The following is a 15399-nucleotide window of genomic DNA, read 5'->3' as shown; positions in this document are numbered from 1 at the left end:
CTTATTTTGTTTTGATAATATAAAACTGTTCTAAAACTTGTAATTAACCAATTTTTAATGGATACAAAGTGTGCAAATTTTAATCCGAGGTTGTAGCTGTTGTTCAATTTAACGTGTAATGTTTTTCCCTAAAAAGAATAGGTTCGCGTGCAATACCCACTAATGGTTCAACTAAATCTTAGCCGAGTCGTATCGTGGTTAACACACTTTGAAACTTCAGGACGCGATCCCAGATCGATACAGTCCCGAAATGGAGGCGCAAAGGATATTTGATAAGATGTTCGACGTTGACTCGAAAAAATCGTACATCATAGATTCTCAAGACGATTCGTCCCGTTGCGCATACGATATTGATGCGTCAGATAGCGACGATAAGGCCTACCACCAGGTGATCATATCGTAGTACTGACGCCGACCCCTCAGACCTAGAAAGCCTCTTAAGTAGACATGCACGCATCAATTTCTTTTTTCTGCTTTTTTCATTCGGTGTTAGTTTGCCGTTAAGTATTATAGATGCGACATCATTGCTTCATACTTATTTTAAAGAAAAATATATAATATTGAAATTATAAAGATTACGTGGTTAATGTTTATACAAAGATATTTTAATAAGCTTCTGAAGCAAAGTCTTTAGATCCGATGCTTTAAGCTTGCTTGCGTTTTTCAAAATACAAATGTAACTGGTGTGCAAAATGAAAGCAATGGATAAATAATAATGAGAAATCATAATTTCAATAGTGTATTAAAAAAATAAAAACGTCGCTTCTATAGTTAATTATATGGCATCCTGTAACCGAATTGAAGAAAATCCTTTTTGTAAAAGTCTCATACATGTTATCCCAGTGATTTTATAGTCGTTTCTATTATAATTTCCTATATTTTATTGTTTATATTTTTCCGATAAAGATGTACTAAAACGTGTCTCGTTTACGCTTGTTTTCGAATCTTCTCGTCGTAGAAATAAAAGTTGGATTTAAAATGCGTTTATTTTTGCATGTGGCAGGTTTTGTTCCTTAATCCGACCAGTCATTGTGCATGTACATCATCTTCATATTATGGATGACATCAACTCCTTCGTTAGCAGTTAATCATTTTATCTCACGTTTCAATTCTTATTGAGTTTTCTTATCAATATGTTACAGAAAATTGTATTTAAATCTCTACACAAGATAATTGTTTATTTTTACATTAAAATAACCCCTTGGTTTTTAAAATTACCCGATTTCGAAGATTTGAAACTTAATATCTATATTAATTCATATCAATATACTTCTATCTAAATGTTTCTTTTAGGTTTTAAAGATAAAAACGCTTATATAGGCATATGGTTACTAACGCCTATGTTATTAAAAGGTATTTGAGTATTCATTATATGCGAGTATAATAGAAGTATTGTATACAGGTGGTTCAGAGAAAAGATGGTGGAGCACATCGCCAGCATCGGTTGACGCATGTGTCTGCAGCGGCGCTGAGACATAAATATGCAATACTTGAACATGAACTTCGGTTACAGGTAAATGCATAGATTACATTCTAAACATTATTTTGGGACGATAAAAGCAAAAATTACCGTGGAGTCTAATTACAATTGAAAAGTGTCAATCACCTTTAAAATTGTCGTTCTTCTTTAACAAGATTAACAATAAGTAAAGTAAAGAAATAGTCAATTAAATAAATAAATAAATATCCTGGGACATTTTTCACACACGGCCATCTGATCCTAAACTAAGCAGAGCTTGTACTATGGAAACCAGACAACTGATATACTACTTTTCTTTTGTAAATACATACTTACATAGATAATTACACTCAGACTCAAGACAAACAGACATGTTCATGCACACAAATGTCTGTCCTGGGTGGGAATCGAACCCACCTTCGGCGTGAAAGGCAAGTATCTACCAATCACGCCAACCGGCCCGTCAATTTAAAAAAAAAAATGTCAATAAAAAATTGTGGGCTTAATGTTGTGGTAATACTAACGACTTCATAGATGACGGCGGTGACCCATGGAAGCCTGGACACCTTGTAAATTAAGTGATCCCGACCAGGTTGTTACAAATAATAATTATTGATATTTAATTTTTAGTAACAGCCTGTGATGTACTACTGTGATGTGCCTGTGATGTAACACTGCTGGGCTAAGGCCTCCTCTCCCTTTTTGAGGAGAATGTTTGGAGCTTATTCCACCACGTTGCTCCAATGCGGGTTGGTGGAATACACATGTGGTAGAATTTCAGTGAATTTAGACACATGCAGGTTTTTTCACGATGTTTTCCTTCCCCTTGTAAATTAATCAAGCACGAGATGAATTATAACACAAACTAAACACATGGAAATTCAGTGGTGCTTGCCCGGGTTTGAACCCATGATCATCGGTTAAGATTTACGCATTTTTACCACTGGGCCATCTTGGCTATATATATTTAATAAGCAAGTGTAATACATCTATATAGAACAATGATTTTGATATTGTTTTTCAGCGTTTGCATTGACATTATACAATACTTCTTTATTCTTTTATATAATACTACCTGACTCGTGCCCACTTCGTTGGGCGGTAAATATTTTTACTTGTGATGAAATTATGATTGTGATTCGGTTAGTACTGGGTGCTATGATTTATTTCCTGATATTTAAAATTATCTCTTAAACTATGCAACCAAAAAGCATACTGTAAAAAAGATTTAATCTAAATAAAATTTCCATGGTGATAAAGCAATTTATTACTAAATACATTGTCGTCTTTTAAATGAAAAAAAAAACCGTCTAATAGAAATATCACTCAATAGATTACGACACGGTCGCGGTTCCATACCTATGTCGTATTATCTCTTTATAAATGAAATTACATGCAGTAAAAGGGAAAAGTCTTTTGTTTTGAACACTTGAGACGATAAGTTTACTTATTTTGATAAGAATTCATAATTGTACATAATATGACGATAACGATTTAAATATATTTTTTTTTATATAAAAAACTACTTTTTGTAACTTAAATATAAAAGTTAGAAATATGCTGTCGCTGACTTTTTTGTAGGCAGCGTTCGTAAAAAAACGTTTTCGTTCGACCGTTTTTTCTCCGACTTACTTTGCAAATCCGACTACCATGTCTTTTCACTTTTCGGGTTAATATATAGCCTATGACACTCACAAATAATGTCCAATTTAAAGCCCTATTGGTAAAAGAATTTTCAAAATCGGTTCAGTTGATCCAGAGATTACCCCTACAACCTCACAAACCTTTCCTCTTTATAATATTAGTATAGACTTCTTAAAATAATGTATTATTTTATTTGTTTTAATACAAAATGAATTACATAATAATAAAGGATACAAAATTGTCATGGTTATATATAAGTTTTAGTATTTAAACCAAGGTTTTGGCTTCAGGGTACAGCCTTTTTACAGAAATCCTTATCCGAAGAGTGCGAAGACCTCGGTGTAGACTCTCCATCTGCAGCTGAACTCTTTCCGGAGGCGGAATTGTTTTCAGGTTCGCCTGCGCACGATGCCCAACAACATTCACACACACGTAAGATAAATCATTCATAATTTCTTGATTGACATTGAAAATTAGAATATTTAAAATACTGTGACTTAATTATTTAAAAAATAAAATAAAGTGTTACAATTTAATTGCAGCTCAACCAACAATACTCAATCAGAGTTGCATACCTCAACCGGATTTAGAAGATCAAATAGCCACCGATCGGCTTCTACGACAAGATGGTACAAATGACCAGCATGATCTCGGCGTCACACTTGGGCTGGATGAAGGCATAGTGACGGTTAGTGAAGATGGGATGCAAGCCACAATCACATTAGATCAGGAAGAATTCGCTAGATCTCATCCGAATACCACTTTCCATAGCGAACCTACAGACGAAGGAGAGGTACATTTCTTTGATATTAACTAGGATTTTGGATTAATCCTTGAATTGTGCAAATTAACGGTTCTTGTAATCAGTCTATATAAAGGGTTTTTTCCCTTTTTTCAGGTCCAACCGTTTACAATAACTGGTCTCAAAGGACGGCACATAACATCGACCATATTCCACGCTGGAAGGGCACCAGCTACCGTGCTGGTAACAGCACCGCAAACCACGGTCATATCGCAAGCGACGCCCGACCACGTGATACATAATAACGTGAAATTCGCAAACATCAACCAAATAATTAATTCATCACCAGCAGTGACGCACAGAAACCTCAACCTCGCCTCGGTGCTGGTCAAAGACGAGCGCCTCACAAGGTTCGACGGTATACTCACAGATTCGAGAGAACTGCATCTATCTAATACAGCATCAGCAATCGTGCATTCCACTGGTAACGCGACTCAAGTGATCAGGCGAGTATGTTACGAAGACGACAAAAGGGACTCGAGATACTTAATGGATGAACCGGAACCTCTGATCGCCGGTGATGATGCGAAAATGATAGCAGAAGACAGTTCACGAGATGCAACTCTCGAATCGATAGCCGGCGATGATGATAATTCTCTCCCTGAACGACACGCTGAACTTTTCTGGGAATCGAACTCCGCATCCGAACGCTCGGACGGCAGGCGACCATTAGACTTCAGCAGCGATAGCGAAAAATGTTGCAAAAGTCCATCCTTCGACGAGGCCAACTCGACTGATTCTAGCGGTATCGGTACTCACGTTAGACTAGACTCCGTAATAAAAGATACTAGAGGGCTTGAAAGGAGCACTAGTGGAGATGGTTCATCCGCGGACGACATGCAACCCCCATTACGTACTTATCCCGCCAAGCGGATGTACCACGCGATTGATGGAGAAATGGAAAGAAGCATGTCCGGGAAAACTAGGGCCGGCGGTTTCACGGAAGAGAGGTCGGAAAACCTCGAAGTAAGACGGCGAGCATCTGGGCGGGGAGTAGTGAAGCGAGGCTGCCACTGCTGCAATGGCTCCCCGGTTCCTCCTAGACCAAAAAAACAAAGACAGAGAAAACCAACCATGGACTTTACTTCCAATTAAAGACGTATAGTGATTAATTGACTTAATAAGCTAAGCGGGGATCTCGTCCTTAAAAGTTTCCGCGCCAGACTGAATGCGGTTTTTCTTGACAAGGTTTCACTTAAGTGTATAATAATAAGTTGTTAAAATTGTTTTGTAAATAACAATAAACAGATAGCTTTCGTTCAGATACTACGAGTACTTTTTTTTGTTAAAATTATTATAAGTTTAAAGGGTTCCTTTAAGATGTTATCATTTTTAGATATAACTAAAAACTGACACCGATTAGTTCAAATCTTTTTTTTTTATTTCAACTTAATATTTCATATTTTTTTATCGATATATATTATTTTTAAAGATATTCTGTTTGTTAAATTTCATGTAATATATAATAACTTATACATATTATATTGATAATATATTGATTGTAAAAAAAATAATTGTATTACATAGGTTACCTCTATATAGGTTAAGCGTTTCCGTTTAGTTAATACAGGCCATACTCAATTGTGAATTTGTCTCTTAGTGTTTTAGGTGTATGGAAAAATCTATAAAATAGCCCTTCTTTATAAAGCTAGACTGATGTTGACATGTTTTTTTTTAGCGTATTAGCGCTATTTAAATTTGATGCCGATATTTTATAGTTTTATTTTCTATACTGTACTATATTAGTAGATTTAATTGATATAGCAACTTCCATGGGAAATGCACAAATTGAACGTCGACGAGACGGTGAGCTTTAACTTTGGCGGTTTATTTTTCGATGTTTAGTTATTCGATAACATACGGTGCCAATACTGGTCGAACCGTGCTTGAATTTACATACGCAAAGGGCGTTAATATATCGCTGTATTTAAAAGAAGATATAGTAGAATTGTATTAAGTTAGTGTGAATTTATATTATCCAATTTTTAAGGGTGTAAATATTTTTTGTCCCCAAATATTGTTCCGGGGACCATCTAGTCACTATCGTACCGTTATAGAATATCGTATGTTTAGATTGAATGCGGTATCGGTCTTTCCGATTTTCGGCTTAAAGCCAATTAAACTTCAGTATTTAGCCGCTTGTATATAAATTCGAATGGATGTGGGTAGTTACATAATAACCCCTGTTTTTGACGTCAGAACTTTTTTTCGTGGTACTAAATACCACGAGCAATTTGTAAATATTGATGGTATGATGATTAGTGAATTTAGTGATCGTCGGTCGTTATCTAACGGTCTTATTATAGTGAAACGTAACATATGTTTTGTGCGCTCGTAATCGAGCCGAATTCAGTGTAAACCATAGTTCAGGATGTTACTTCAAGTAGTCGTAAGATAGTGTTGTTAGGTAAAGTTCATAGTACGTGTATATGAGCCTTTAGCCCGACCTTCAAATGAGTTTGATATTTTTGAATGGATAACATCAAGACAGACTACGCTTTCGAAGTCAGACTAAAGGCGAATAGTGTCCAAATATCGGGACGTCTTTTTCCGCAAGTTTTTTGGAACCTTTAATATATTTTTTTCTCTAAAAAGACAGTTTTTCTGCCATTTCTAAAAATAAGATTCGAATTTTTTATATAATCCGGTAAGTTGTTATTGTTCGATATTGTAGGTCGATTTACCTTCGATATTACTATCAGACTACTACAGTATTGGATATGTGTTTTGTTATTTTTCAACTAGGCGTTAAAAATGTATTAGCTGTAAATGAAAACTTGATAATGTTTAGGAAGTTTTGTCATTATTATTTTTTTAATTTATCCATTGTGTTTTTGTGATTATGTAAACATTATTTTTAAAAGTGCTACACAAAAATGATCATTAAAACTTATCTATTAAAATTTCTTTTATTAAAAATTCCCTTTCGCTTATTTTAATACATTTCAGGTGATCGGCTTAAAAAATATGGCTTAAATTTTGCCTTTATTTGAAGGAGGTTATAACTTCTAGGAGTATTATTCTGATATTTTGATGATTCCGTTTTATATGAGCTACAATTATTGCCCGATGCTATATTTCCAAAACATTTCAAGTTGAGAATAATACCATCCTAAGAGAATAAAGTTGATCTGACACACGCATTATAAATTACTCTGACATAATATGTAACCCTTTGCACCCTTCCAACTTAGCCTTTCCCTGTAACATCTTCGGCTTAGCAAGATACTTATGTCTATTCGCGTCTGAGGGTCCGTTCACACAGACCGGCTCGGAGAGCATCGGCCTGCTTTTTTCTTTTCACACAGACCGGGTCGTATACGCTTGGAATTGGCCGGAGCGGAGCCGCCAACTATTTCACATCGACCGGCTGGAAGAGATCTGAAAGCGGGTGCGGTTGCGGTGCGAGCGAGAAAGAGCACGCAAGCGGAGCCGGTCGGCTCCTTTTATTACTTCACACGAAGCGCGTTCAGGCATTTTTAATGACAAAAAAGGTGCAAATGCAAAAATAAACTTTACTACAATCACTCAAAACACTGTTTCCAACGTGATAAAAATCTGCTCTCCTCTCCGAGCCGGTCTGTGTGAACGGACCCTTAATAAATATTAAAACGAACGGACTGTCCATTAAGAATAGTGTTCAGAAGCAAATGAGTATACTTCGAAGTGTTTTTTAACTTAATATCTCAAAAAAAAAATTACCGGTGTGTATAAAAAATTACAATTTTGTAGGAATATTAAAAAATAAATTTTCTATTATTTCTTTGACAGGCAGAATAAAGAGATTCTGTATTTTAACGATTGAAAATTTGGCAATACAAAAATAGATAAGTTGGTACTAATTACCTACTGCTGATTTGTAGCTTAAAATATAATTATGATTTGAAATTCAATAAAACGATATTAGTGTAATATTTTTATTTCTTACTATTCAGCTTAACATATAGAAAATATTTATCTTAATCTATTATATAACTTATAAAGGCGGACATGTTTTTGTTTGGAACAAAACTATACAATGTTTGTGAAATAAATTGAGTGTTAAATATTTTATACAACACTTATAATATAGGCTTGTCATCAGAGAAAGCCCAAGTCCTATTGCTGTACAATGACCTTTCAACAAAACACTGCATTTCACAAAAAGTCATTTTATACATCGCCAGACCATTTTCTTTTTTCTTTTATCCTTTTCATAACGGCCAAGACCTCTATCCTGAATTCCAATCTTTCATCCTCCGAATATTTGACAACAGAAGGCAGAAGAGACGCGAAGAACGCTTCGTCCTCATTCATAATTCTAGGGTCATTGCATTCATCAACTTCAACATAATCGACTTCCGTTTTTTCAATTTCTTTTATTTTCTTAGTTTCTTCTTCAATATAGTCTAATTTCTTTGATCTTTTTCTATGACTTGTAGTTTCTTTAGGACTCTCAACTTCTACTTTCATGTATGTTGAACTGTCTTCAGTGTTATAGCCGACGGTAAAGTCTTCATCAGTGGATGTCACCTTGATCAGGAATTTGAGATGATCATATAGAAGATATTTTCTTCTAGGTCTTCCCATTTTCGTTTTGAGCGTCTTCACGAAGGTATCGCGGATGTTTGTCCATTTGTTTAGTATTAGTTCACCTGAAAATAATATTTTGTTGTTATACTCATACATTTATAGTAATTATATTTAGCTACTTTATTTTACACGAACGACCCTCACGATTACGATGGATAATATCAAAAATAGTTTGAATAATAATTTTATTTTAATAATCACTAATATAAAAAAAATGTTATTATTAGTAAATACATGCTATCGCAGACTTTTCTGTGAGCGTTTTTAAGACTTAGAATGTTCTAGTACATTGTTTCGTATCTCCTATAGTTTATCCAGCGTTAGCGCCGTAAGCGTTCAAAAACATTTTTTGGGAAAAAGAACTTCATAGTTCATTCATTCATTTCATCTTTCATTTTGTACAAAATATTTACAAACTTTCGTTATCGGTCTTTCTGTCAGTGAACCCATCAAAATCCGTTGCGTGAGTTAGAACTTTAGAAGACGTAAGCGGAGATACGAATAAGAACAGACAGCGATTTTGTTTTGTAATACTTAGAGATAGTGTATAAAAATTTTGTTTCTAGTTAGAACTCTTTATTTCCCATTACAAATAGTAATTCATTTAAATAAAAAAAATATAACATTCGCCAAATGCGAGTACATGTGTTTTTATTGTTTGTTTTTTTTATTAGCAATTTTTTTAGATAAATATGTATTAATTACATAATACACATATACAGTTTCTTTTTAGTATTCCATAATTATACCTCATTTCATGATGTCTTACTATTTACAAATAGTTACTTATATTTTACCTTTGTAATGATGTACATGTTAAAGAAAATATCTATGAAAATTGTAACGTCTTCCTAAACTTGAGAAATGTATAAAATGTTATAATGGAAAACCTACCCGTCACGCGCTTTTCTTCGGCCGTCATTTCTTCGTATCTTTCGTCGAGGAGAACGAATACATTCTCCCAAGCCGCTCGTCTCTCTGCACGATCTTTATATACTTCTAACGTCTTATCCCAAAGACACGGCCGTTCTCTTACAGCGTGAATTAATTGCACAACATCGTATTTAAATTGCCTCATACCTAAAGCATAAATAATACGTATTTATTTAATTTTGTTACGTTTTATAACATAAATACAGTCTGCACTCTCTTGTCTAACACGTCACTGCGCGGCGTCAAAATGTCGGATCGTGTCGTGTATTTGTATCTCTTTCTAACATTGAAAGATAAAAAGAGATAGGTAAAAACGACCGAGGTCACCGACATTGCTTCGTGTTCCTCGGCCCGTCAATAGCTTATACATCGACCATTTTAATTTGATCTTTATTTTCTCGTAGTTAAGTTGGCTTTGAGGGATCTTTAGAGTTCATACATTTTTTTAATCGTGACGGCTATATTTCTATATATTTTTCTAATTTCAAGTTGTTGACTTGAAATTAGAAAAATAAATATAACTGAGTGATTTGCTAAAAATATTGGTCAAAATATAATTTATTAATTTTTAAATTATATTTTATACGTTTTTTATAATATTAATTAGCTATTATCATCATTGAGTTGCAAAAATCAAGAAATACTCATAAAGGTGGATTTCATAGAATAATATAATATTCTTTAAAAATAGTTTGATATAGGTAGTTATTTTTTTTCTTCTAGTTTGCAATAAAAAATATTACACAATTACAATAGCAATGCGTTCAAAACTGACTTGATTCAAAAAGAGCTCTATAAAGAAATTTGAAAATAGTTTGTAATGCGAGACGTCACATCAAACTAATAGACATGGCGTGAGATTACGGAACTTCCAATACAACTAACTGTCAAATATTTATTAATATGATAATGCCAATGTCTATGGGCGTTGGTTACCACTTACCAGGTGGCCCATATTCTCGTCCGCCTTCCTATTCTATAAAAATAAAACTACAACTTCAATGTACATGAATACGTTTATATATTTTAATCTCCGCAAACATAGTGTACATAAACATATTACATGATTCATTTATATAATATAGTTTATGTAACATCCGCTAGCAATCTTTAATAAATAAATAAATAGCTATTACATACCACATTTATTACTATTGGTATATAACAGCGGTATCTTCCATGTAACCTTGGTAAGGATGCATGGAAGATACCGCTGCTTCAGCAACTAGGCCGCATGTTGCCTAATGTTTAGGAAACTGTTAAGCTTATAGTTACATAGCCGATTTGCCTAGGTTTCATAATGATAGGGTTTAAAATTTAGACAAACTAAACCTCACGACGGTACGTTTAGCTCTACCATGCTTTTTTTTGTAAAAAACAAGGATACTAATTGTCTAATCATAGATGGTGACATCTCGGTGTCCCATTGATTTGTCATGACTTCCTGAATACGGAAAAAGGTGATTATTGAACTGTACCTATTTATTTTTATGTGTAATCTATTTTCGAAAGCTTATACGTAACTTCTAATGATATTTTGTAAACGCATAACTTTTACCTACTCGTTGTTTTAAATACAAACGTTTAAAATTAATAACATATAAATTTTAAACGTTTTATTCGATCAAATATGGCCTTTTACACTTAGCAATCATGACCAGTAATAGTTAGAAATATTACGAGTATAAGATATACATATAGTTTACGATATACTTAAATAAACTTATGAAAATTCAGTACGAGCGAATAGATCGGGTTGTGGAGGTTATATATCTCATTGGTTAAATAAAATAGCATGATATAAAATCCTCTATAATCTTTTTTTACCCGTATGAAGTCGGCACGGGTAGCTAGTGCATGAGGGACCAACTATTGCTACGAGTATGGACTACTTTATTAGCAAATCTTATAGAAATTTTGCTCATCGGCTCCAAAACTTAAATGTAATTTAATTTTCCTTAATGCAATATCTATAGGTAGATAACAATATGTTTTATATTTATTAAGCGCAACAAAGGATAAATTAATAAAATAATTGCATCGAATGTTTTATAACTATTGACATACATTTGAAATAAATCAATAAATATTAAACTTTATCAATATCTTATTTGTACTTCCTTAGTTATATTCTTATAGTCTAAGCATTTGATTACTGATTTCAGTCTTGCTTGTTTTCACCTGAACATAGGCTAAAAGTTCTAAAACTATAACACACATACGCCGATTATCGATCGGTCTGCGCGCGCATCCTATAAAATGTCACTATTTTGTACGAGAAAATTTCTTGACACCGCCTCGGAGGTTATTTTAATATCGAAAAAATAATTTTATTACTAATATTTGCGTAATAGTGATATAAACGCATGTGTTTCAAATACAAAGTGAGAAATTATTGAATTTTACTCCGTAATATAATGTATAAGTTTCGGTATTGAACCGGCTTCAAGAGATATCTTGGTGAGATGTAGTTAGTCAGTATAGTTCAATTTTGCTGATTTATGAGTGATGCAATTTGAAGTTCTTCATTCATATGTTGAACATTAAGCATATTTTGTATTTCATATGGATTCAATATAATATACTTGTCATACTTCAGTTTAAAAAGATAAGATCATGCTAATATAAATTACTAGAACATTTTTTTTATTTCTTAGCGCCTGAATGAATTTGCTAGCAATATTTAAACGTGACAAATTGGTTTTAAATATGATATAATTTAGTCTAGGCGTTAAGCATTCAAATTTATTGTATTCAATTAGATAATTTACTTTGAATATTAAGTTTTACTTACTATCTTAATTTTAAATATTCATAGCACTGTAATTAGTAATATATATATACAGGTACCTAACATGTTCATAGCAGTGTGTTTTATACCTACCACCTTATTAAAACACTTATTAAAACAATTGTTTTATTTAGGCAATATTTGACTTATCACAACCATTATAATCACCATGTGGACGGTATGTGTGCCCGGCTGGAGCGCGATGATGGTGGCGGGCACCCTGCTGCTATATGGAACATTGGACGTAGCATATTTTGCAAGAATGATGTATACCGTCGCGAAAGCGAGGTATTTTAGAAAGAAAATCTGCATTATGGATACCACGGAGGTGCAATGTAAGTAATAACAAAATCTCTCTCGAATGATTTAATTTTATATACATTTGTTTTTAATTTATAATAAACGTTTATTGTTAATATTTAGAGATAATTCGTATTTCAAATTTTGTCATTAAATTAAGCCCAGAATAATCCATCTCTACTTTCAGCTTGGTGTCTCCTCACCGATATCGATACATTACTGTACCACATGAACAATGCGCGCTACCTTCGCGAGCTGGACTTCGCTCGTGCTGATTTTTACGAGAGAAGTGGCCTTTATGCTAATATAAAGGCAGCTGGAGGTTCAGTTCTCCAAGCAGCAACCACCATCCGATACAGACGATATCTGAAACCTTTCACCAAGTTTACAATAACATCTAAGGTCAGCCGTTCAGCCTTTTATTTGTCTTAATTAATTTGTGTGATAAATAATACTTACAATAAACAGCGATACTTATTATTATACAATATTGTTGTGTTCTGGGTTGAAGGGTAACTGAACCAGTAATTAAAACAAGGAACATAACATCCTTGTTCCCAAGGTTGGTATCGCATTGGTGAGGTAAGGAATGCTTAATATCTCTTGTAGCGTCAATTTATGTGCGGTGGTGACAACTTATCAAGTTACCTATTTATCCGTTATATACTTATTTTCAAAATTTGTAGCATCGACGATTAATCCAAGATGCGTCACAAGTTTATCACCGATTGACACTTGATTGTCATATTAATTTTTCATTCGCATAACGCAAACTGACCGCTTAATTCACACATGTGGTCCTGATTAGCACAAAAATATTCAAATAGAAGTTGTTGCTGAAATCAGAACTACAAAATGGTTTGTTGTAGAAACATTGCATTCAATTTAGAATATTTTTAAGGTTATTTCTCGAAATAAATACTAACTACATTGATGTTTTTTGTTTTATCAAATGAGTGTTTTGTTACTCTAAAATGGCTCGCTTATATTCTTAATAATATCAGTTATATATACATGAAATAATATCATGTATCTGAAACACTATTCTCAGTGGCGGATTTACAAATTTTCAAGGTATAAGTTGTAAAGTTCTTGCCGCCCTTGCCTCTACAAGTGTCGTCATATTTTAACATGCCAGTCCTACTACAGGTTTCAGAATCGTACGATAATTTCATAACTATTATTACATAATTGTATTTATAATCATTACACACTGCACTACACTGACTGACTGTTTTACTCTAGAATGTGTTAAATGTACAATGACAAGTCATCGGCAATATTTGTTGCCTCGGCAACTGTTCTATCGGTAAAACATCAGAAAACCGTCATGAAGAAATCTTTTGGACTTCTTTGAGCCGCCAAATTTGCCGTCCCAAAAATCTGACGCCATAGGCTGAAGCCCACTCAGCCTGCTGGTAAATCCGCCACTGATTTCTTAATAAAAAAAAAAAAAAACTGTCACGTGACCTTTACACAAGACATAAAACGCTATGTAGTGAAATTGCGCAGTGAATGGGAAAAGGGTTTTTGTTTTCATCTACTCGAATATAATAGTTATAATAATATATATACTGTGCCCCAAACTTGAATACTATAAAGTGTATTAATTGTGCCATTTAAATATTGGTATATACGTGTATTAATTTATTTTGCAGGCTATTTTTTGGGATGAAAAGACGTTTTTCATGGAGCACGAGTTCATTGGACCAGGGGGTTTTGTTCATGCTGTAGCGTTGTGCCGTCAGCGGATAATAGATACATCAGTTGCCGCAATTGCCGAGCTACTGCTTCAGTTACATTGTTCCGGAAGCTGCAAATCACCACCTGAGAAGATGCCTTCTGAGGTACCGATGTTATTATTGACTTTTTTTAATTCGATGGCAATTTATAAATCAAACTTGAGTTATACGTACAATGCATTTTCATTTCATTTTATTTTAACATTATTACACAGCGCTGGCTTATGTGTGTCGCAAAAGCTGGCAGAGGGGTAACAAAACGCAAATTTCAAGCAAATGAAATAAATTTATGGATTTATTTGAGATCCACATGGAAGAGTACTGGAGACGTAGATTGCATTTATTAAGGAGTTACAAACTTATTTCTAGATAAATTAATAGAGAGACATAATTTAGAAATGCATGATTGCAGAGCTCAATAAGGCCACAAAATAGCGAGGAATCAAAGGGCTGAAACTATATCACTCTGTCCTGACAAGTGACCCGGGCCGGTTACGTTTTCCTTTTAAAAATATTTCCCTAATAATATTATGAAGATTAAAATAAAATATACATAAGTTATATTTAAAAAAATGTTATTTTTAGTTGGAGCTTTGGGTACAAAGCAATGAAGTAAGCTCAGCCAAGTTGCGGCCTACTGCGTCCGCACTCCCATCACTCGAACCGCATCCCCTCAGCTGCGGAGAGATCATCCCCAAGGCAGCTGAGTGAAATCAGCTTAGCCCGGACGTGAACTTACGGTCTCGTAAGCAAATTTAAGAGATTACCAAGTTTTCGTTCGGGTTCGTTTTGGCAATTAAAAAATTACAGGTGTCAACGTCAAAATGACAGATGACAGCGAGTTTATTCTTTTTAAATAGTATATTTGGGTTAACGTATTCATCAAATATTTTATTTTTAATCAGAATTATGAGGCGTCGTTTGTCTAATATATAAATTTACTTTAATTTTGACATTGTAAGTATGTAAATATGAAAGTGTAATAGGTAAAAAATCATTGTATAGTTTTAATTTTAAAAAGATACTATATCGTATTATGAATATAGCTATTTTAATATTTTACCCATTCAATATTTTATCTTGCTTATATGTAAGCTCTTTTTACTTATCGCATGTTGTTAACTTGGACATATAGGAAAAATTATTATATATGATT

General features: G+C 33.7%; 3 protein-coding genes across 7 annotated transcripts in view; 2 read left to right on the top strand and 1 right to left on the bottom strand.

The window, feature by feature from the left end:
* The window catches only part of LOC126777788 (uncharacterized), a 29789-nt gene extending 22987 nt beyond the window's left edge, over nucleotides 1-6802 (top strand). Inside the window, exons 13-17 of one of the 4 annotated variants that reach the window (XM_050500894.1) lie at nucleotides 221-388; nucleotides 1403-1513; nucleotides 3412-3535; nucleotides 3646-3896; nucleotides 4002-6802. In XM_050500894.1, coding sequence (XP_050356851.1) covers nucleotides 221-388; nucleotides 1403-1513; nucleotides 3412-3535; nucleotides 3646-3896; nucleotides 4002-5000 — 1653 coding nt within the window. In that variant the 3' untranslated portion in view covers nucleotides 5001-6802. Of the gene's footprint in view, nucleotides 1-220; nucleotides 389-1402; nucleotides 1514-3393; nucleotides 3536-3645; nucleotides 3897-4001 lie in introns of all 4 variants that reach the window. The other 3 variants (XM_050500892.1, XM_050500896.1, XM_050500895.1) reach the window with 3 other exon arrangements.
* A 1082-nt stretch (nucleotides 6803-7884) lies between these two features.
* LOC126777802 (uncharacterized) lies at nucleotides 7885-10388 on the bottom strand. Of its 2 annotated transcripts, XM_050500937.1 has the most exons (3): nucleotides 10354-10388; nucleotides 9372-9557; nucleotides 7885-8539 (listed from the first exon to the last, which is right to left on the bottom strand). In XM_050500937.1, exons 2-3 carry the CDS (start codon nucleotides 9553-9555, stop codon nucleotides 8058-8060), a joined length of 666 nt encoding a protein of 221 aa, XP_050356894.1. In that variant the 5' UTR covers nucleotides 9556-9557; nucleotides 10354-10388; the 3' UTR covers nucleotides 7885-8057. The 2 variants fall into 2 exon arrangements, with proteins under 2 accessions (XP_050356894.1, XP_050356892.1); XM_050500935.1 differs by lacking the exon at nucleotides 10354-10388 and having other exon boundaries at nucleotides 9372-9632.
* A 1308-nt stretch (nucleotides 10389-11696) lies between these two features.
* Nucleotides 11697-15319, top strand: LOC126777801 (protein THEM6-like). The gene is made up of 5 exons (XM_050500934.1): nucleotides 11697-11870; nucleotides 12336-12536; nucleotides 12689-12903; nucleotides 14160-14348; nucleotides 14829-15319. The coding sequence occupies exons 2-5, from the start codon at nucleotides 12371-12373 to the stop codon at nucleotides 14952-14954; spliced, it is 696 nt and encodes a 231-aa protein (XP_050356891.1). The 5' UTR covers nucleotides 11697-11870; nucleotides 12336-12370; the 3' UTR covers nucleotides 14955-15319.
* The last annotated feature ends 80 nt before the right edge of the window (nucleotides 15320-15399 follow it).

The sequence above is a fragment of the Nymphalis io genome, chromosome 24 (genome assembly GCF_905147045.1).
Source record: "Nymphalis io chromosome 24, ilAglIoxx1.1, whole genome shotgun sequence".
NCBI classification, from domain to species: Eukaryota; Metazoa; Arthropoda; class Insecta; order Lepidoptera; family Nymphalidae; genus Nymphalis; species Nymphalis io.
Note: the sequence above shows the minus strand (reverse complement) of the source record. Positions and strands in the feature narration are given on the sequence as shown.